Source organism: Camelus bactrianus, chromosome 6 (assembly GCF_048773025.1).
Source record: "Camelus bactrianus isolate YW-2024 breed Bactrian camel chromosome 6, ASM4877302v1, whole genome shotgun sequence".
NCBI classification, from domain to species: domain Eukaryota; kingdom Metazoa; phylum Chordata; class Mammalia; order Artiodactyla; family Camelidae; genus Camelus; species Camelus bactrianus.
In genome coordinates, this window is record NC_133544.1 from 52,911,837 (window position 1) to 52,933,360 (window position 21,524).

The window sequence follows — 21,524 nt, forward strand, 5'->3', positions numbered from 1 at the left end:
GCTTGTGTTAATTTTATAATAGGAAATAAATCAGTGAAAACCTTAATAGAATCTCATAAAATAGAGTACCTAGTTAACTTTTTCACATTATTCAACTCTAAGACTAACTATGTCTACAGAGGTAAAATAAGAACTAGAAACTAAATTCAGGTAACTCAGGTCAGATATCCACCCTTGAAGTTTTTAACGTTAACTCTCCAGATTGGTTAATTCTGGTAGATACATCTTTCAAGTTTCACAGAAATATCCTGACTTTCTGTGCCATTTTATACTATTAAACCATTTTCGTAGACTCCATGGTTTTGCCTGATCCTCGTCACAATAACTCGTCATTTTCAGATAAGGAAATAAAATGGAAAGTAAAGGCCCAGAGCTGAAAGTTAATGCCATAATTTATCTAAAGGCACACAGCAGGGAGAAGAAAGAGCCAGAGGCCAGAACTCTTCACACTATACCCAGGAATGCCCTAACTCTACATCTTACCGTGTCTTTTGTTACACTTAAAAATGGGTACTAAAGTTTAAGTGAAAAGGCTAGAGTATCCAGACAGTGCAACCAGATTCCTCTTCTGCCTCATTCAGACCTGGAAACTGGTGCTTCCTTTTCACATCCTTAGTCTGCCATCCACAGAAACAAAGAATTGTTAAGTCATGACCCTGGAAAACCTGGGCCTTACCGGTTTGAAAATGGTGCCGTGTTATATTCTTGCATATTTATTTTTAGAATCTAGTTGTTCCTATTGAAAGGTAACTAAGTGGATACAATAGAAGAAGTTGCTTTGAATGTTAACTGACCATGGAATTCATTTAATGGAGGCATTCATTTACATCTTGCAGTAAATGGAATGGAATGTCAGTATAATTACCCCTTCTCCCCAGCAAAGGGCCATCACTTCTCAACGTAAAGCCCTCTAGAAATAGACATTAACTTAAATGCTGGCATCTTTTTCAAATATCCATGAAGGTAAGCTTTCCTTGCAAAAGCTATTTCTTTCATTTCCATTCCAAGGTAGGGTGTTCAGGGCATATTATTTGTGATGTTGACACACAGATGAGAATCATAAGACTTAAATGTTACATCTCTTTAATAACTTTGTCTTCTAGTTCCATATTTACTTCTTTTCATATGTTTCCATAAGTAAAGTAATAATAATAGTAAAAATTGCTGTCTAAAGCTCATGGCTGTCAACAGTATTAAACTATGTTTTCAGTTTGCATCCTAATTAAGCATGTTTGCAGGTTATTTTGCCAAAGACAATATATCTTTTGTGTGGAATTCTGCCATGATATAAATTACACGTGTGGGTTAGAAGTATTCTAGGAGAGAACAATTTTTCATATGTTCAATCTTTCTTACTTAATAAACCATTTAGACCGGTCCCTGTGGTCATTTTACTACAGACAGCATTAAGAAACATTTTATTTTCTCCTAAGGTAATATTCATAAAAGATTGCCTTTTAGAAATGCAAATGTTTTTCTTCTTTTGATTTTTAATATTTTCTTTGTTTTGTAAATTCTGTGCAGTCTGAGGGTGGTGCCAGATGCACTTCAGTTTACCAGGAGAAATGAGGAAATGTGCTCAGTTCGTGATTTAAAGCTCTATCCTTCCCTAAGGTGTGCACTGAGCTGAATGAAAAATGCACCTTTGGGTTCAAGTGGAGAACTTAGAGAGAGCTGTTTGTATTTTGAAAAGAAGAATCTCAGTAGAATTAGATCATAGTAGGATTTAATTTATGACCATTTATGTTTCTGATTCTCTCTTACTCCATCATTAGTCTTACCAGTCATCCGGTAATGGGAAGGGCAAGAGCATTAAAGTTTCATTAAGAGCACCTCTCCTCTGCTGGTACCTCACTGAGGTAAAACTACAAGTATATATTATCTATAAAATTCCAGGACATGTGACAAGATTCTGCTGTAAAAGTAGTATCTTTCACTGGCAGTTTTCACAGACTCCTTACGGGGGGTGGGGGTGCGCTGGGCAGGAGGAAGGGACGGGAGGGAGGAGGGCAGAAAGAAGCGGAGCTGGGGTTCAGACACTTTCTTAAATAAACTTCAGGCCAAAATTTTCCAGTCTCGTACCACCCAAGTGGATGGAAATGAGGTGCAAGTGGCTTTAGATTCTCAGTGGGTGCCTTCTATTCATTCATTCCAGAAGTATTCGCGGCACATCTATCATATGCCAGCACCATCTCACTAAGTGTCAGCACTGCTCCTGCCTTAATGGGGTTTACAGTCTAGTCCAGGAGACAGACAATAAACAAGTCATTACACAGGGAACTGAATCACAACAATCGTGATAAGAGCTGTGAAAGACAACTATCAAGCTGTGGGAATTTTTAACCAAGGATCCTAGATTAGACTCACAGCAAGGCAAGGTGAGGATATAGGAAAGAACCTTCCTTCAAAAATGATGTTTAGGCTGGGGCTCAAGGATGAGGATTAGCCAGGCCAAGATGAAGAAGATGAGCAGACACCAGACAGAACAGGATGTGTGCGCAGAAGCAGAGAGAAGCATCGGGGAGCCTAGGAGAAGATGAAGAATGAGGGTGGCTGGTGTGTGGTGGACCAGGTGGGAAAGGAGGCACTGGTGCTGCAAAGCCAGAATGTTCTGAGCCAGAATGTTTTAGGAATGCAACAGTAAGCCATTTGTTTCCCCTTAAATGATTTAACTGTGGGGGCATGTCGAGCAAACATATCACTTACGTGGAACTAAATGGGCATGAGAAAGTTTCATATATAGAAGCCTAGAAGTAAAATCTCATGAAATCAACTTGGCTCAAAGATTTCTTCTTGATCGTCTGCCTACCTCCATATCAAAGCATCTCAGTGTGTCCTTGCCCTGACTTCTCAACATCTAGAATTTTGTTTTGGGAACCTGGTTTGTTAGTTTTCCTTGGGGTCAGGGTTTTTATTGAGGCAAGGAAAAGAGCACAGCAAAACAGAAAAATCCTACAGGGTTCCCAAGGAAATATATTAATACTCTCCTGCATAGGATAATACTCGGTGATGTACCTGACTCTCAGAAGGTATTACCTACATATACACATGTGTTTGTATTTATAGAGAGATATACATAGATAACAGATATATAGAGAGGTATGTATGTATATAAAACAATCAAGTGACAACTGTTAGGCTTAAACCTAACCCATTTTGACATTTTATGTATTTTATAATTTGAGCTAAGTAGGTAAGACCTTTAAAATTATTCTACATTTCACAACCCTTTAGAGAACAGATATCTTAGGAAGAGAAAGGAATTTTCATGGCTATTTTCTGAATGGCTGCATTTAGATGTTGAGCTTTTAACAAGACTTTGATTTCATTCCAAAGCCCAGAGCCCTACAAGGATAGGATCTTGGGAATACTCCACATTCCTTAAAGAATGCTTATCAGTTAAACCATCTCATTTTAGTTAGTGACCTTCTGTGGAGTGAGGAGCTAGCATTTCCCCAAATTATCTCACATGAAGGAAAAGCAAACACTCTAATAGATTCTTCTGATAGCTGTGAAGTGGAAACAACTGTACCTTTTAATTAAGCTCTAATAGCAGGTATTTTCACTGGGGGACAAGACAGCATGGTACCCTAATATTGGGGGGGAAGTTCTTTTGTCAGTTGTTGAACAAAACAAAAGACAGGCAAGATGAGAGAAAATGAAAGGTGTGTACTGAGGGCTGACTGTACTCCTAGTTGACTTGGCTCCATTAAAACTAACAATATGTAAAATGCAAATTTCTTCTTTTAAAAAAACTTTACTCTCACTCAATCTGCCCCCTTGTTCAGCTACTAGGAGGCAACTATGATTTCAGCACACCACATCATTTTCATGAGGACCATGGCCAGCTGTGGGGGGGAAGGTGAGGAGCTGCTATTATTTGCCTTCTGGCTGCCACCAGGTGCTTAACCAGTGTGTGTACTTTCTTTGCAATTTGCTTCCGAGACCTTGGTTCTTTGTTTATTGTGTCTTTATAAAGGAGAGATAAAGCATTTATTAAACACCTACGATGTCTCAGACCTGGAATACACACAAAGATGAATGTGACACAGCACAGCTCCTTCCTTTAAGAGGCTTTGAAGGAGCCTTCATGGAGAATGTCCGAGTTTGGTGCCCTTCTCCACTAGACCCTGTCAAAGATTGAAGCCAGGCAGTCTGACACCAGAGCCCTTGCTCTTGCTCGTTGTACTACTCCTTCAAATGTAGGGCTGTGTGAGCTTGTGAGTCTTTTCTTCTTCGAAATATATCCACAGTTCCTCAGCCCCTCTTCAAATGACATGGTTTCTGGTCCTCTGTGCCATCTGTCTCTCCCGCTACAGATGCATCAGTTTTGTCAATGTCAGTGTCAGAACTAAACACAACACTGCAGTTTTGAGTTGATCAATTCAGAGTACACTAGCATCATCCATTCCCATGGTCTGAACACACAGCTTTCTTAACGCAGTGAAAGATTGTACAGAGATTTGTCGGGGGGTGGGCATGATAGGAATGGGTGTTGCTTTGACATCAGTACGTTAGTCTGTATAAATCTTTGGGGCCAATTAAAATCCCCAGATTACATGATGTGTAGTCAAGTCTTCTTTATCTTGAACTTTGTACAGTTTGTATTCACTGTGCTTAGATTTAATACTGTGGATCCAGTCCAGTGCTAGAGCATGGGATAATTTTTTAAATTGAGTCCCTCATCTATCATCCTAGCCTCCCCTCCAAGACTGTGTCATCAGCAGACCCAGTGAGCAGGCCTTCCACATCTTGACCCAGACTCATCTGGCCCCTCTTCAGTCTGCCAAATGGACACATCCTTCACAGAAGAACTGGATGAGGTTAGCTATATGCTCACCCATCCTCTGTTTGGTGTCAGGATAGCATGGGAGACTTGTTCAAGTGGTTTTCTGAAATCAAGGTATGCAGGGTGATTCAAAAGGAAATGTAAGTTTCAAAAATGTTTTACTAGACTGGGTTTTCTGTAGTTTCTTCATGTGGGGCTACATCATGAACTTTTTATGTTTGTATCACCTCTTCCTTGCAGCCTTGATAAATAAAGGACCACATCATGACCACCCCTTCAACTATTGATGGGGAAGTACTACAAAAGAGATGGAATGAATTAAGTGTAGAATTGATGAGTGTTTTAGCACAAACTGACCATTTGTAAAATTATAGAAATAGCTGTGTTAGATCCTATTAAAATTGGTTTTGACTATATGTTTATGTAGTCTAGTGACCAGTTAGTAGATTTATTAAAATGTGCAGTTCTTTTTGAATCACCCTGTTATGATCATAACATTCTCATTGTCAAACAATTTACTCACCCACTGGGGGAGGAAGGAACTGAATAAAAGAGTTCTGCAAAGAAATATTTTGTGAGACCCTGAAAATTATGTGACGACTCATAGGACTGCCATATTGTCTTTAACTTTCTTATCCAAAGCATTTTATGGCAATCTTTTTTTATCATTTCTAAACAATAATTTCAGTCCTTCAGATGGCAAATGTACTTTAGCAATTTTTGACAAGCAACATTAAACCCACTCTAGGATCATCCAAGGCCAATTCTGAACAGAGAATATTCCTCTCAGTGTACTCATTTTAAAGTTGTCTGAGGAACCAGGTATATTGACTTCAAGTGAGGTCATTAGGAACTCTGTTAAAATGACCCAAAGCTAAAATCAGAGAGAATCTCAGATTTGGTGTGGTACCAAGAGGAATTAGACAGTGAGTGAATTGCAACAAAGGAAATGTGATTTGGGTTGACATGAGGTAGGAAGGTTCTACGAGTAGACTTTAATGGATATATTTATGCTGAGTTCCCTTAAATGAAAAGCCCGTCACTGCTGTCTGCTCAAGCTTGCCTTGTGGGGAACAGCAGGCTTCATGGCCAGTCTCCCTCACCACCCCTCGTCTTCACTAGCTAACAAATCCTGCTTCCTCTGTCTTCCTTAAACCCCCTCCTTCTGGCATGCTTCTATGTGGAATGTCTTCTTAAAGACGCCAGGCCCTAATCACAAAGGCCTGTGAGATGGGCGAAGGTTCTCTGTTTATCAAGCAAGCGGCCAGCTGGCCAGTCACTAACCAAAGCATCAAAGCTCATGCCAGGGAAGGTAAAAAGGGAGGCAGCATCTGCTCCTTTTGATCAAGATATTTTGCCTCTCTACATATTAACTCCTTAAGTGCCATTGCCTTATCCCATTATTACAGTGCTGTATAACAATTTGGATTAGATGGTTAAATTAGTTACAAATATGTAGTGTGTTGATTAACTTTTTTGAATCATATGATCCCATTTCTGATGACTTGTGCCTCTTGCTGAATTTCTAGAGATTGTAGAACATCACTGCTGCCAGTGTTTTGGGATCACTTATTAGTGTCTCTTGTTAAGCTGTGGAGAGTCTATAAGCAATATGTCCTGTCAGGGGAATTTATTGATATTCCTGAAGAAGAGCTGGTAAACACACTTCTTTAGCTCTGCACTCACGCAAAGATCGCAATGTGATGGAAACAGAGTTCTAGTAAGAGACCTGGTGTTAATTCCCAGTCTGATACTTACTAGTTAGCCATGTCTCTTTGGCGAGTTATACTTTCTTTGTGTCTCAGTTTTCTCATTTGTGAAATCGAATGTTAACATCATCCTTAAAATGTTTGCAGAGAAATTAAATAATTTTTGAAAACTATGAATATTGGACTTTGTATTGCTATTGCAAAATAAAGTCAATGTATATAATAGCCACTAACACTTAAGACTAGTCTAGTCAAGTCTAGTTTAGTGATAGGTCCCATATTTTATGAGAAAAATTGAAAATATTAAGAGGAAAAGAATAAAACTCACCTGTAGATAGGGAAATAATACATACTACTTAGAAATAAATATTTTAAAAGGAACTGTTGTATTTAAGCATGAGGTTATTGCAGTAATGGTTTTTAAAGCATGATGAATTGCATCAAGAATAGTGACAGCCAATGGCCCTGGCAACAGAGCAAAAAGTTGAAGTAAAATAGGCATATGCATGAGGAATGTGGGTTAGGAAAAAAGGAAGTTTCCTGGTTGATGACAGTTGGAGCAAATTATGGAAATAAGTTGGAAATGTTTAATAACAGAATAGATTTTTCATCAGCATTAATACCCATTTACATTGTTAAGGTGTAATCCATTTAAATATTTTACTTAGGCTAGGTGACATTCTTTTTTTTCCATCAATGTTTAAAAAGTTTTTATCTTGTTATGGTAAAAACGCCTAACACAAGATCTGCACTCAACAAATTTTTAAGTGTACAATACATTATTTTTGTCCATAGATACAATGTTGTCCAGCAGATCTCGAGAGCTCATTTATCTTGCTTAGCTGAAACTTTATGACTGTTGATTGGAGAAATACTCTAAGAAATGGGACTTCTAGATCATATAATAGTTTTATTTTTAATTTTTGAGAAACCTCCATACTGTTTTCCATAGAGCGTACACCATTTTGTATTCCCACCAACAGTGTGCAAGAGTTCCAACTTCTCCACATCCTTGCCAACACTGGTTGTCTTTTGTTTTTTGATAATAGCCATCCTCACAGATAAAAAGTAATATCTCACTGTGATTTTGATTTACATTTCCCAGATGATTAGTGACATTGAGCATTTTTTCATATACTTGTTGACCATTTGTAAGCCTTCTTTAGAGAAATGTCTGTTTAAGTATTTTGCTCATTTTAAAATCAGGTTATTACTTTCCTTGGTATTGAATTGTAAGAGTTCCTTATGTATTTTATATATGAACCCCTTATCAGATACATGGTTTACAAATATTTTCTCCCATTCTATAAGTTGCCTTTTTATTCTTTTGTTTTGTTTGCTGTTCAGAATTTTTTAGGTTGACATATTTTTGTTGTTGTTTTTGCTGCCTGTGCTTTTGGTGTCATATCCATGAAATCATTGCAAAGACCAAAGTCATAAAGCTTTTCCCATATGTTTTCTTCTAGAAGTTTTATGGTTTTAGGTTTTATTTTAAGTCTTTAATCCATATTGAGTTGATTTTTATGTATGGTGTAATATGAGGGTTCATTTTCCCTCCTTTGCACATGGATATCTGGTTTTCCCAGCACCATTTGTTGAAGATTGTCCTTTCACCATTGTGTATTTATGGCACCTTTATTGAAGATTAGTTGACCAAATATGCTTGGATTTATTTTGGGGCTCACTAGTCTGTTCCATTGGTCTATAAGTCTATCTTTATGCCAGTACCATACTATTTTAATTACTGTAGCTTTGTAATACATTTTGAAATAAGGAAGTGTGATGCCTCCAGCTTTATTTGTCTTTCTCAGGGTTGATTTGGCTACTTACGGTCTTTTGTGATTCCATATGAATCGTAAAATTTTTTTTTTCTATTTCTACAACAAATACCATTGAGATTTTTAGAGGGATTGCATTGACTCTGTAGATCACTTTGGGTAGTATGGAAATTTTAACAGTAAGTCTTCCAATACATGAACATGGAATATCTTTGCATTTGTTTGTGTCTTTTTAAATTTGATCACCAATGTTTTATAGTTTTCAGTATACAAGTCTTTTACCTCCTTAGTTAAGTTTATTACTTAAGTATTTTATTTTTGTTGGTGCTATTGTAAATGGGATTATTTTCCTAAATTTCTTTTCAGATAATTCACTGTTAGTGTATAGAAACATGAGCAATGTTCATATAGTGATTTTTGTATCTTGCAACTTTATTAAATTTAATTATTAGTTCTAAATGTTTTGTTGTGGAGTCTTAAGATTTTTCTACATACAAGACTATGTCATATGTAACAGGGACAATTTTATTTCTTCTGATTTTGATGCCTTTTATTTCTTTCTCTTGCATAATTTCTATGACTAGGACTCCCATTATTATGTTGAATAGAAGACTGGTGAAAGCATGTGTCCTTGCCTTGTTACTGATCTTAAAGGAAAAGCTTTCAGGTTTTCACCAGTGACTATGTTGTTAGCTGTGGGCTTTCTTATATGGAGTTTATTATGTTGAGATGTTTTCTTTCTGTTCCTAGTTTGTTGAGAGTGTTTATCATGAAAGAATGTTGAATTTTGTCAAATGCATTTACTACATCTATTGAGAGAATCACATGATTTTTATCCTTTTTTCTCTTAATGTGCTGTATCACATTAATTGATTGTCATATGTTATGTTGAACCATCTTTGCATCTCAGAGATAAATCTCACTTTGTCATAATGTGTAATCCTTTTAATATGCTGTTGGATTTGATTTGCTGGTTTTTTCATGGAGGAATTTTACATCTGTATTCATCAGAAATCTTGGCCTGTAATTTTCTTTTCTTGTGATGTCTTTGTCTGGCTTTGGTATCAGGGTGATGTTGGCCTCATAAAAATGAATTGGAAGTGTTCCCTCCTCTTTGATTTTTTGTAAGAATTTAAGAAGCATTGATGCTAATTCTTCTTTAAATGTTTAATTGCATTCACCAGTGAAAATCTGGTCCTGGGTTTTTACTTTGTTAGGAGATTTTTGATTGCTGATTTAACCTCCATACTAGTTATAGGTCGCTTCAGACTTTCTGTTTCTTCATGATTTAGTCTTGGTAGATTGTATGTTTCTAGGAATTTATAAGTTTCCTCTAACCTATCCAGTGTGTTGACATGTAAATGTTCATAGTAGTCTGTTATGATCATTTTTAGTTCTGTGTCATCAGTTATAATGTCTCTTCTTTCATTTTTTATTTTATTTATTTAAGTCTTCTATTTCTTTTCTTAATTAGTCTTACTAAAGGGTTGTCAATTTTATCTTTTCAAAAAAAACAACTCAGATGCATTGATTTTTTTCTGTTGTTTTTCCAGTCTCTATTTTGTTTATTTCTGCTCTAATCTTAATATTTCCTTCCTTCTGCTAGCTTTGGGCTTGGTGTGTTCTGCTTTTTCTAGCTCCTTGAACTGTAAAATTCAGTTATTTGCGGTCTTTCTTCTTTTTTTGTATAGGTGTTTATCACCATGAATGTACTTCTTTCTACTCCTTTTGCTGCATCTCATAAGTTTGGATATGTTGTGTTTTCATTTTCATTTAGGTTGAGGTATTTTCTAATTTTCTTCTTTATTTATTCTTTGACCCAATGGTTGTTCATGCATGTCATTGTTTAATATCCACAGATTTGTAAATTTTTCCATTTCCTTCTGCTATTAATTTCTAGTTTAATTTCATTGTGTTAGAAAAGATACTTGGTATGATTTCAGTCTTCTTAAATTTAAGACTTGTGACCTACCATGTGATCTATCCTGGAGAAAAACCCATGTGTGCTTGAGAATATGTAATCTGATGCTTTTGGGTGGAATGTTCTTTATATGTCTTTTAGGTCCATTGGTCTATAGTCTTGTTCAGATTTTCTTTATTCCTATTGACTTTCTGTCTGGATGTTCTATTCATTATTGAAAGTAGAATATTAAAGTCTCCCACTATTATTGTATTTGCTATCTATTTCTCCCTTCATTTCTATCAATCTTTGCATTATATATGTAGGTGCTCTGATTTTTAGTGCATATATATTTATAATTATTATGTTTTCCTGGTTGAGTAACCCTTTTATCATTGCATAATACTCTTCTTTTTCTCTTGTGACAATTTTTGACTTAAAATCTATTTTGTCTGAAATAAATAATAGCCATCTCCACTCTCTTTGGGTTAGCATTTGCATGAAATCTTTTTCCATCACTTTACTTTTAGCCTATATATGTCATTAAATCTAAAGTGAGTTTCTTGTAGACAGTATTTAAGTAGGTCTTGTTTTTGTTATCTTTTTTTTAATCCATTCATCCACTGTATGTCTTTTGATCGGGGAATTTTATCAATTTATATTTAAAGTAACTAATTAGGGAATACTTTGCTATTGCTATTTTGTTAATTGTCCTTTGTTAGGCTTGAAGTTCTTTCTTCTGTCTTTTCCTCTCTTGCTATCTTCCTTTGTATTGTGTTGATTTTTTTTGTATGGATATGCTTTGATTCCTTTATTTTTTTTTAATAACTTTTATAGGTATTTTAGGGGTGAAGGGCTTATATAAAATGTCTTATAACAATCTATTTTAAGCTGATAACAACTTAAATTCTATTGTATACAAAAACTGTACACTTTAACCCCTCCCCCACACTTGATGTCACAGTTTATATCTATTCATATTATATATCTTTTAACCTCTTTTTTTACTTACAATTAGTTTTAACACTTTTGTCTTTTAACTTTTAGCCTAGATTTAAAAGTGCTTTACCCACCACCATTGCAGTAATACAGTATTCTGATTTGTCTGCAAATATTTACCTTTACGAATAAATTCAAAATTTTCTCATGCTACATACTGCTGTTTCAATATACATCAATATGTTTTATTTCAAGTCAAGGGACTCCCTTCAGCGTTTCTTGTGAGGTAGGTCCAATGGTGATGAACTCCCTCAGCTTTTTGTCTCAGAAGTCTTCATCTCCCCTTCATTTCTGAAGGAATGTTTTACTGAGGATAGTATTATTGGTTAGCACTTTTTTTTTTCAGCACTTCAAATATATCATCCCATTCCCTTCCAGCCTATAAGATTTCTGCTGAAAATTTTGCTGATAGTTTTTGGGGTTTCCCTTGTATGTAACAATTCTATTTTCTCTTGAGGCTTTCAAAATCCTCTTTTTATCTTTGGACAATTTGAATATAACGTGCTCACTGTGGACTTCTTTAGTCCATCTTATATGGTGTCTTTTGAGTTTCTTGGATCTGGATGTTCATTTTCTTCTGCAGATCTAGGAGTTTATTAGCCATTATTCCTTTGTGTAAGCTTTCTGGCCCTTTCTCTCTCTGTTCTCTTTCTGGGACTACCATAATGCTTATTTTGGTCTACTTTATGGTCCCATAATCCCTTAGACTGTCTTCACTCTTTTTCCATCTTTTTTTCTTTTTTGCTCCTCTGACTGAATTATCTTCAGTGATTTGAGTGATTTCAGTCTTTGAGTTTGCTGATCCCTTCTTCTTTTTGATCTAGTTTCCTGCTGAATCCTTCTAGTGAACTTTTCAGTTCAATTATTGTGTTCTTCATCTCCATGATTTCTGTTTGGTTAATTTTTGTATTTTCTTTATCTTCAGTAAAATTCTCTCCATTAAAATTCATTTTGTTCATGCATTGTTCCCTTAACCTTAGTGAGCATCTTTATGACAGTTATTTTGAATTCTGTATCAGGTAAATCATATATTTATGCTTCATTATGTTTATTTTCTGAATATTTAGCTTGTTCCTTTATTTGGAACATCTTTGTCTGATTCCTCATTTTCTTTGACTCTCTGTGTTGGTGTCTGTACATTACATAAGGCAATCTACATGCACTGGCCTCACAGAGGAGAAGTCCCCCATGATTCAGTCTGACTAGAGATTTTGGGGACCTGTACCAGCTCTTTCCATCCTTAGGGAGAAGTAGGCAGCTATCATTTTTGTGCGCTTGCTCTGTGCTGAGCAAGGGGAAAGCTGTGGTGTCTACCAGTCCAAACCTTCATCTCAGTTCTCCTCCAGATGGCTAGATTGTGCTGGACCCATCAGAACTCCAATAAACTCCAACTCCAACTGACAATAAACATGCCAGTTCTTTGGGCAGCTCCAGAGAAACTGAGGTGATGAAAATGTGAACCAATCTCTTCCCTCCCCTGTGAGCCCCTGAGCTAGGGAGTCTTCGTGACCGCATGGTGATACACTAGGGTAGGGACTTAGATGGGAGGGTAAGCTGCATCTCCTTACTAGCTTCTGTGAATCTAGTTTCATTTCGCCCAGAGTGTAGGAGACTTTCAATTAATTTCTAGATTTCTCACACAGAGAATTCATCCCTGAATTATTGCTGAATCATTGTGTTTCTGGGAGCAAGGAGGATCCAAGGCTTCCTACTCTGCCACCTTGCTGATGTCTCTACTTAGGTTAGATGACATTATGAGTTCACTTCTAGTCTTGTGATTCTAGGATTTTATTTTCTATCACTTAAGTCTTTCCCTGGGCTGAGAGGAAATCTCCTCAGATATTGAATTAGAGTACAATACTGAGAGGCAAGCTTATGTCTCTAATTCTGCTATTTGATACCTGACAGTCTCAGGGCTTCTCAATATTTTGGCTTCTTCACTTTCAAATAATAGAATCTTGGCCATCTTTTGGCTAATTCAAAATTATATTCCTTTATCAGGTAGACAATGTCTGTAAGCCTCAGTTGCCTCATCTGCTCAGGGATGTTGTGAAGAGACTTAAATATGTAGAAAGTGCTTAGCTCAACACAGTGGCTGGCACATAGTGAGTGTCTTATCATTATCATCATCTTTTTCCAGTTTTTAAAATAACTGATGGAAGGAACAAAATGACATTCCAGGTAATACGATTCTCAAGCCAGAGGGCTAGCCATTCAGCTAATGCATGGTGACTTGTAACAATGAGATGTCTTCTGTTGACTTCCTAAAGTTTTTAAGAGGCAGAAGTTAGGTACTGTCTCATTAGAGTTTGATAGTGAAAGTCCAGAAATAACTCCCTCTTTTTATTGCATGTTTATTACCCCTGCACTTTGTTTACACCCCCATTTCAGTACTCATCACATTGTACTGTGGTACTTGATTATAAAGTCACCCCTACCCTTTCTCTGGACCATTTACCCTCACACACAATTCTAGCACCCAGTGCAGAACCAGGCATATATAGACATCCAAGAAATGTTTGTTAGATGAATATGCAATGAATGAGAAGCAATATAACATAGTGGTTAATAGCATATGATTGAGAGTCCAAGGAACCTGAGTCCAAATCCAAGCTTCTCCTCTTATAAGCAGTGTGATCTTGGTTAACTGATTTAACTCTTTAAGTTTTATGTCCTTATCTGCAAAATGGTGTTATGTACCTAATTCATAAGGTTCTGATATAATATATATGTTTTGTATATGATTTGACATACATATAACATTGTGTCTAGCAATAAGTAACTATTATTAATAGTCCCGTTATTTCTCTTCATGAAAGTTATGAAAAATAACACAAATACAATAACATGTATATTATTTTATTACTTCTACTTATTTTTACTATTAATTTTATTGTTATTTGTTGTTACGGTTATTGACAGAAATGCTGGAATGATTCACTGATAGCTAGTACAGAATGACCTATTCAGACTGTGACAGGTTTCACTCAGACCTAACAGCCTCACAGATGTGCATTCTTGCTTTGGACTGAGCAAGGGTAGGAAAAGATGAACAGAGTTAACAGTGTTGCCTTTGATTCTGCAGCCTAAAAGAAATGAAGCCCTGCTTCTACCAAAGAAGGCTTTAAAGTGCTTCCCAGCACATCCAGAGCCTCTTAGAACATCACTTATCCAGCCCAAGGATCCAAAAAGATGAACCATAAATTTCAGTTAAGCAGTGGTTCTCAGACTTTAGCATCCATCAGAATAATTTGGAGGTCTTGTTTAAACAGACTATTGTGCTCCATCCCCAGAGTTTGAGTTCAGTAGACCTGGGGTAGAACCCCAATTTTCATTGCTAGTAAGTTTCCACCTGATGATAGTGGTTCAGAGACCACACTTTGAGAACCACTGAGTTCATAGATATGATTGAGGTATGAGTAACCTGAATCCAGAGTGGGAATGTTTGCAGAAATCTTTTCACTGAGGTGATTGCCTGATAACGCCCATGAAAATGAGGGCTTCCGGTTTTCAGCCCCAATGTTTTTAACACTGAATTGTCCTTTTCTTACTTTATAAATTTATTGGTAGGGGAAATGATTTGATGAAGTTGTTTCTAAGCTCTTATGAGCCTGATAAAATCTATAGACACTTTCTCCAGAAAACCCCATGTACACATAAGCAGAAGCATTGCTTATAATTTCAGGAAGTTCTCAGACACCTCCCCCAGCAGCTCACTGACCAACTCTTAGAAGGATCAGTAGAAAAACTGTCCCCTAAGGCAAAGTATTGGATTCACTTGTGTAACAAAAATTACCTTCTTATACTTAAACTTTCAGTTAACTCATTTGTAAAATAGGAATAAAAGTAACAGCTATTACATCAAAGATTGTAAAGATTAACTGATAAAATACACTGAAGAGCCTAATTTGAAAACCAGAAACGCTAAATATTACCTTTTGCTCTCTCTTTGTAGTCCCCCTACAATAATCCTCATTCTTGAGGCAAGTGGATAGCTCTCCCTACTAGGGAAAAGATCAGGAAGTGTAAAAATAAGAGCCCAAAGAGTAATAGTTCAAGATCTTCCTCTATGCCCATTGCCTTCTCTTGCTAAAACCTGGTCACAGGCTGCAATCACGGTTCCCTCTGTGAGTCACTGAACAGTGGGGTCTAGCAAGCCCAGGCCTGGCTCTGTGACCTGAGAGTCTCAGGCCATTTGCCTGGAAACACTCCACTTTGCAAATGTCCAGTGCCTTGTCATGTCCCCATGTTAATGCCTCCTGGCAGGAAGACAGAAATATAACATTCTAATAGGGGTTCATTTCCAAGGTAGGAGACACTGAGTCTTAAAAAAACAGTGATTGAGGGTAAAGCCTGATTCTCATCGTTTCTATAAAAATAAATAGACAAGCACATTGATAGGCTAATCAGCAGGCATCTGTTTAGCACTTGCTGTGCACACTGCACAGTAGGTGACACAAAGAGGAGTGACAGATGTCCTCTGTGGGGCCGGCTCACACACCAGCAGGGAAGATAGAGACACACAGACATGAACTGAACACAAAACGAACCATAATATGGGCAGTGACTACGGTTCAGATGGTGCTGCAGGAGGGCAGAAGAGGAAGAAATCATGTTTAATGGAGATGCATAGACGTCTCTTGGGCAAGTTGGGATTTAAGCTGGACCCTAGAGAGCAGGACTGCTTTAAGTGAGTATAAATGATGGAGAATGGCATCTGGGCTGGAGAGCAGTTTGAAGAAAAGTGTAAAGTTAGAAGAGTGTTTGGTACAAATTTGCATGATTGTAATTTAAGCAGTGTGATTATAGTGTGGGTTGGAGGTAGAGGTGTAGAAGTTGAGGCTAGAAAGGTAATTTGGAAGCATATCGTGGGAAAGAACCTGAGGGCCCATGGGGAGCTTTGGCTTTACTGTCCATGCAGTGAGGAAGGGTTGAGGGCCTTTGAGTAGGGAGACACCAGAAGCAGATCTGTTTTTATAAAAAAAGAGAACACTGGTGCTGCTGTGAAGAACAGATGAAGGCAAGAAGAAAGCAACACCTGGTGAAAGTAATGGGAACCTGAATTAAAGCCAGAGAAGTGGGAGGGGACGAAGGCCTGGGGCATTTGAGGGGCTGCTTTCATCTGAGGGTGGTTGATGACATGCAGCAAAGAAGGCAGAGAAGAGCCGACGGGGCTCTCTCCTTGGCCCACGCAGTCACAGGCTGGGTTGCTGCAGAGAGCAGACCCTGGGCTCCGAGGAAGAGACTGGAGAGGAGCTCAGAGTTCTGGGTGGTGACTGATACCTCCTGGCCATCCTCAAAAGGCTTTTCTCCTCCCTAGAATGCCCAGAGGGCTGGCAACTGACCATCTGCATAGAATATCAACATAAGTGATTTCAGACCTGGGCCCTCAGCCTGGCAACATCAGAAGTCCTGGCAATCTTTTAAAACAATGCTCAGGTGCTTTCCCAGGGAATTCTGAGCTGGGAACCTAAGGTGGGTCTGAGGTGGGGCCAGGCATCCGTATTTTGTAAAGCTCCCAGGTGACTCTGATGCACAGCTGGTTTGGGGAACTACTGTGGGACCTTACTGTTGAGCCAGGCAATGTGTAGAAAACACGGGTGCAGTGAATGCTTGTGCTGGTGAACACTGTGATGGCTTGAAGACCTTAGGATTGGTCTCCAGCCGTGTCCCAGACATAATGACCTTCATCAAGTGTCAGCCACCTCTCCCTCCCCAGTTCATCAGGAGAAGCTGCGTGCTTGACACGATCTCCTGAACTTCTCAAAAGGACCATGTGCAGACACGTCATCATTTTCACCCTTGTCCTTGGCTGGGTCACAGGAACACCATGAGAGGGTCTCATTACAGGGTGCTTTGAGGCTTTAGAAAACAGGCTACATAAGAATATTATCCATTTTCTGCCCAGGCTTGTACAACACTCATAGCACTTTTACTGCTATTATTGTTTTTATTTCTCAGGAAAATCGTACAGTACAAAGATAAGGTGGGTGTTAGAAACTTCTACCCCCTGGGCTCTGAGTGATATAGTGACTCGTGCCGGGTCCGACAACCAGAGCTGGTCCTGAATCCACCATCCTGTCGGTCTCCAGTTCTGCTTCTGTGCCGGAGTGGAGAAGGCTAACATAAAGGCATTTTTCTCTCCTTGTAAAAGAGGAAAAAATAGGGGGAGGGGAAATTATTTAAACACACCTCACTCATACTGCAATCACTGCATTGTTTTTCCTGTTGAAACACCCTGTTGGTTTTTAAATCCCTTTAAACCTCCCCAGCACCTGTATGGCCCAGATCCAAGAATTATTACCGAACCCCTCACTTTTTATATTTAGCCACATAGGAGTTTCTGTGATGGTATCTGTGCCCGAGAAAGGCTCTTGGTTCAGTTGAAAATTTCAGAGCTTCCAGAATTTTTCTTCTTCCATCAAAGCGAGAAGCATGCAATGCTCAGACCTGACTGTTTTTAAATCAAGCAGGGAACGGTTCCCCTCTCAGTTCTCTTGCTGGATAAAATAGCATCACGGCACTACTCTGTGTTGTTGCTCTGTGGAGATCCTTCTGAAGTACTGACCAAAAGAGAGGGCAGGGGAAGGATGAGGGGTCTCCGTCAGCAACTTGCGGCTTCTCAGATGACCTCTCTTCAAGGCAAGAAACTGAGGCTGAAAACAAAATGAGAACTTTCCAGCAAGTTCATTATAACAAAGCACAGTGTGAACTTACTGGGCACAAAAATCAGCTGAAGGAAAGTGACTCCCACATAAGCCCTAATTAAATACTTTGATGTCAGAAAGCAGAGCAGGGAGGGCTGGAAAATCAAATCAGACCAAAGTAAAGGACTTAAATTCAAAAGGAAAGAAGAAATATTTCTCTCTCTCCCCCTCTCTCTCGCTCTCTTTTTCTCCCTCCCACTGTCTCTCTGTGTCTGTGTCTGTGTGTGTGTGTCTCTCTCTTTCTGTCTCTCTGTCTCTCTCTCTCTCCTTTTCTTCCTTTGCCATGAAAGGAAGGATAAGATTCAGGAACAATGGGTTGTAAATTCTTTAGCCAATTAGTCCAGTGACTTACTACTGTTTATAATGCACAGAATGTCACAGGCTGTTTTGCAGCCTCCCCAAGTTGGTTTGTTAATAACAGGAAGCTAGCACTTCTCAGTACAGTGGATCAGCTACATGTGAAAATAAATGCAAAAAACCTGGAGGGGAATAGCAGCAGACCGAGAGTAGCCTTGATTTAATTTAACATTTGGGGGTCCACACACAAATGAGCATTTTAGTAGGCTTCATGGTGGAAGTTGCTGTCATTTGTAAAATATTCTGGCCAATTAGCTAATAGTGTGCTTGGATTTCTCCTGTTTTGATACAGTAATACTAAGTACATTGTGAAGCCCAATTATACAAATCATCCCCATATGCCATACCAGTCTTTCTTTATGAACTGTGTTTATAAATCCTGTGTGAGGAAATGTGTACTTCAGCAATTTAGACCATGTGTAAAAACATAGCCAATGGGATTGTCAAGAAAACAAGTTCCAGCCTAGGAAATCCTAATGTGTTCCGCTGGAATAACAGGAGGGTGCCGGGGAGTGCAATGCTCTGCTTAAATACATATTGCTTTATAGTGTTTAACCGACTTAGGGGCTTCCGCTTCCCTTTCTGTTACTTTACTCTTCTTTTCTTTTTAGGATCCAACCTTGGAGTTTTTGAGGAAATTTGGGATTGGTCTTCTCTCGGGCACAATAGCCTCAGTCATTAACATCCCTTTTGATGTTGCCAAAAGTAGGATTCAAGGGCCTCAGCCAGTTCCTGGAGAGATCAAGTACAGAACCTGTTTTAAAACAATGGCAACAGTCTATCAGGAAGAAGGGTAACACTGACTTCAATACGTGTGCAAGACTAAAACCTTGTTAAAACTGTATTGTACTTCCATTCTGATGAGCGCCCTTAAGCCGTCCAGCATGGGGGCAGGGGGAGGGCGGTGTCTGAGAAGACTGAAGGGGTAGGTGACACACTTGGTGAGATAACATAAGACTGAGATGTTGGCAAAACGTTCTTACACCAGCAAGAAACGTGAGCCACCATCACACAACATGCTGGGGGTCAGTTTCAGGGTGCGGAGATGAACTTTTTGCTTGTCAGTTTGCATAATGTGCTATTGCATATAAAATGGCCTGTTCACATGTGGGCAGAATGATTGTCTTCTGACTGTAAATCTAATCAAGATGTCACCTAATTATATTCTCCTGGGAGAATTAAACATGAGAGTTCTATGAAAGTTTTCTCTTAAAATTTTCAAGTATATGCTTGTTTCTGCAGGGGTTTTTTTTTTTTATTAAGTCTTACTTTTGTCCCTTCATCCCTCCTCACCAGGTCTTGTCCTCTAGTAAGCAAGTAATATTTTATTTTTTGGATCTAAATGGCATGATATTTCCTTATGTGAAGACTGAGTTTGTGGTCTTTTAAACTCAGTTACAAGAGTCATTTTGTCCCTATACACAGCTGTCTTGAAAGTAAGGCCTGTCTTGAAAACAAAAACCATCTCACTGATGAAAGTCATATTTCCAATTAGATGAAATCAGCAGAGCTTAAGTAATAAATAATTTTTTTATCATCCAATTTGCTGCAGAGAATACTTAGCCAGATACTGTTTGGGGATTTGAAAAAAAATTATGAAGTTTTTTGGGGTTTTGTTTTGTTTTGGTAAATACTGGGTCAGCATCTCAGTAAAGCTGAGTTACAACTCCATTTTATTTTCAGAATAAGAATGTTGCTCTTTCCCTTCCGGTTATAGGATTTTAGCCTTGTATAAAGGCCTGCTTCCCAAGATTATGAGGCTTGGACCAGGTAATGATGTTGTCATTACTTATATCCTTCCTTCTTTATTGTTCTAGTAGCTCTTTTTTTCCTTATTTGTGTCTATCAGTCACACAATGAAAGTTCATCACACTGTGAAACATGGAAACCTTGAGGATACAGAGTTGTCTATGAGTATTCAAGACGCTAAAGGCTTCCATTAGAAATGTTCTATCTTTGTTTATAAGCTACTGTTTCTGGCCTTGCTGGAGGCTGATAGAAACCAAAGCCCAGCTTAAGTCAATAGGAAAGGATCCACAGCCAGTTGGAGTTGGAGTCGCTTCTGGGGAGGACTGTCACTGAGTGAGGCATCAGCCCAGTAAAACGCTTCCTGGTCCATTCTTGCTCCTGCCTCAACTTCACAGCAAAAAGAGAAAAGGAAGACAACTTGCCTCTCTGAATGGCAAGAGCCACCATCCTCACAGTTACCTCCGGGGAGCAGGAGTGAGGAGGCTGCAGCCGGGCACTCACCCTCCTCGCTCCTGTCAGCACAATGGCCGAGGCTTCTGGCTCAGGGCCTTACCTCAGGATGCCAGCCACAAAAAACCGGCTGCCATTCCCATAGGGAGAGTCAGCTGCCTCTGTGTAAATAGATAAGAAAGTAACGGCTGCAGACTCAACCACCTGGGCAAACAGTCTTGGATTATAAGCAACCTTGTGAATAAGTACAGAAGTATGCACTAGACCACACTTTTTTTCTTTTTTTTTTTTTCAAACCAGGCCACACTCACCTACTTAGACATCCTGGTAATCTTCCCCAGAGCCTCCTGTACTCCTCCCATCTCTCCCTTTCCCATCCCTCCCTTTTAACACCAATGTCTCCCTCCCTCCCCTAACACACTCACACACATGCGCATTTACCTTTAAATTTCAGCCTGATGGACCAGCATTTCTGCCAACCTGAGATTTAGAACAGCAGCCTGTAAATTGAAGCTGGTGAACAGTTCATACTTTCATATGCTTAGAAAACACTCCCACGATTCCCAGTCCATCTATCCCAGCCTTTCTAGAAATGCCTAGCCTTTAAGCTTGGGTTTTGCTTCACATCTGAGATTCAGACCTGCCTTCTATTAGTCATTGGCCCATGTGTAAAAAAAAACTCAATGATAAAGAATATTGGTGATTTTTGCAACTCTCTCTGCAAGTATGTGGTGTTTTTCCTTCACCACACAGTAAAAACCTGCTAGTAGACCTAGTATTAGAGAAGATCACAGGACTGGCCCTAACCCAGCTTTCTCCGGAGGGGATGGGCCTGAAAACGGTGGTGACCAGGGAGAGTTTAGCTAAAATGGTAATTGACTGGAACCTTAATCCAAAACTCTTAAATAATCTGACCCCAAGTTTTGTTAGAGGGTTGCAAATGTTTGGTTGGCTTTTTAAATGTTTTTGCATGAGGTGTCCTGAGTTGCTGTGGTGTTAAATCCAATGAAACGGGTTGTTGTGAATGTACTGTCCAGGCTAAACAAAACTGTGAATAACTGGAAATCTCATTCAAGGACCTGGCCT

The 21,524-nt window shown here is 38.7% G+C and overlaps 1 protein-coding gene across 8 annotated transcripts in view; it reads left to right on the plus strand.

The window, feature by feature from the left end:
• Nucleotides 1-21,524, plus strand: part of SLC25A21 (solute carrier family 25 member 21) — a 421,620-nt gene that overhangs the window by 396,606 nt on the left and 3,490 nt on the right. For all 8 annotated transcript variants that reach the window (XM_074365611.1, XM_074365612.1, XM_074365614.1 and 5 more), the window contains 2 exons: nt 18,851-19,032; nt 19,957-20,009. In XM_074365611.1, coding sequence (XP_074221712.1) covers nt 18,851-19,032; nt 19,957-20,009 — 235 coding nt within the window. The remainder of the gene's footprint in view (nt 1-18,850; nt 19,033-19,956; nt 20,010-21,524) is intronic.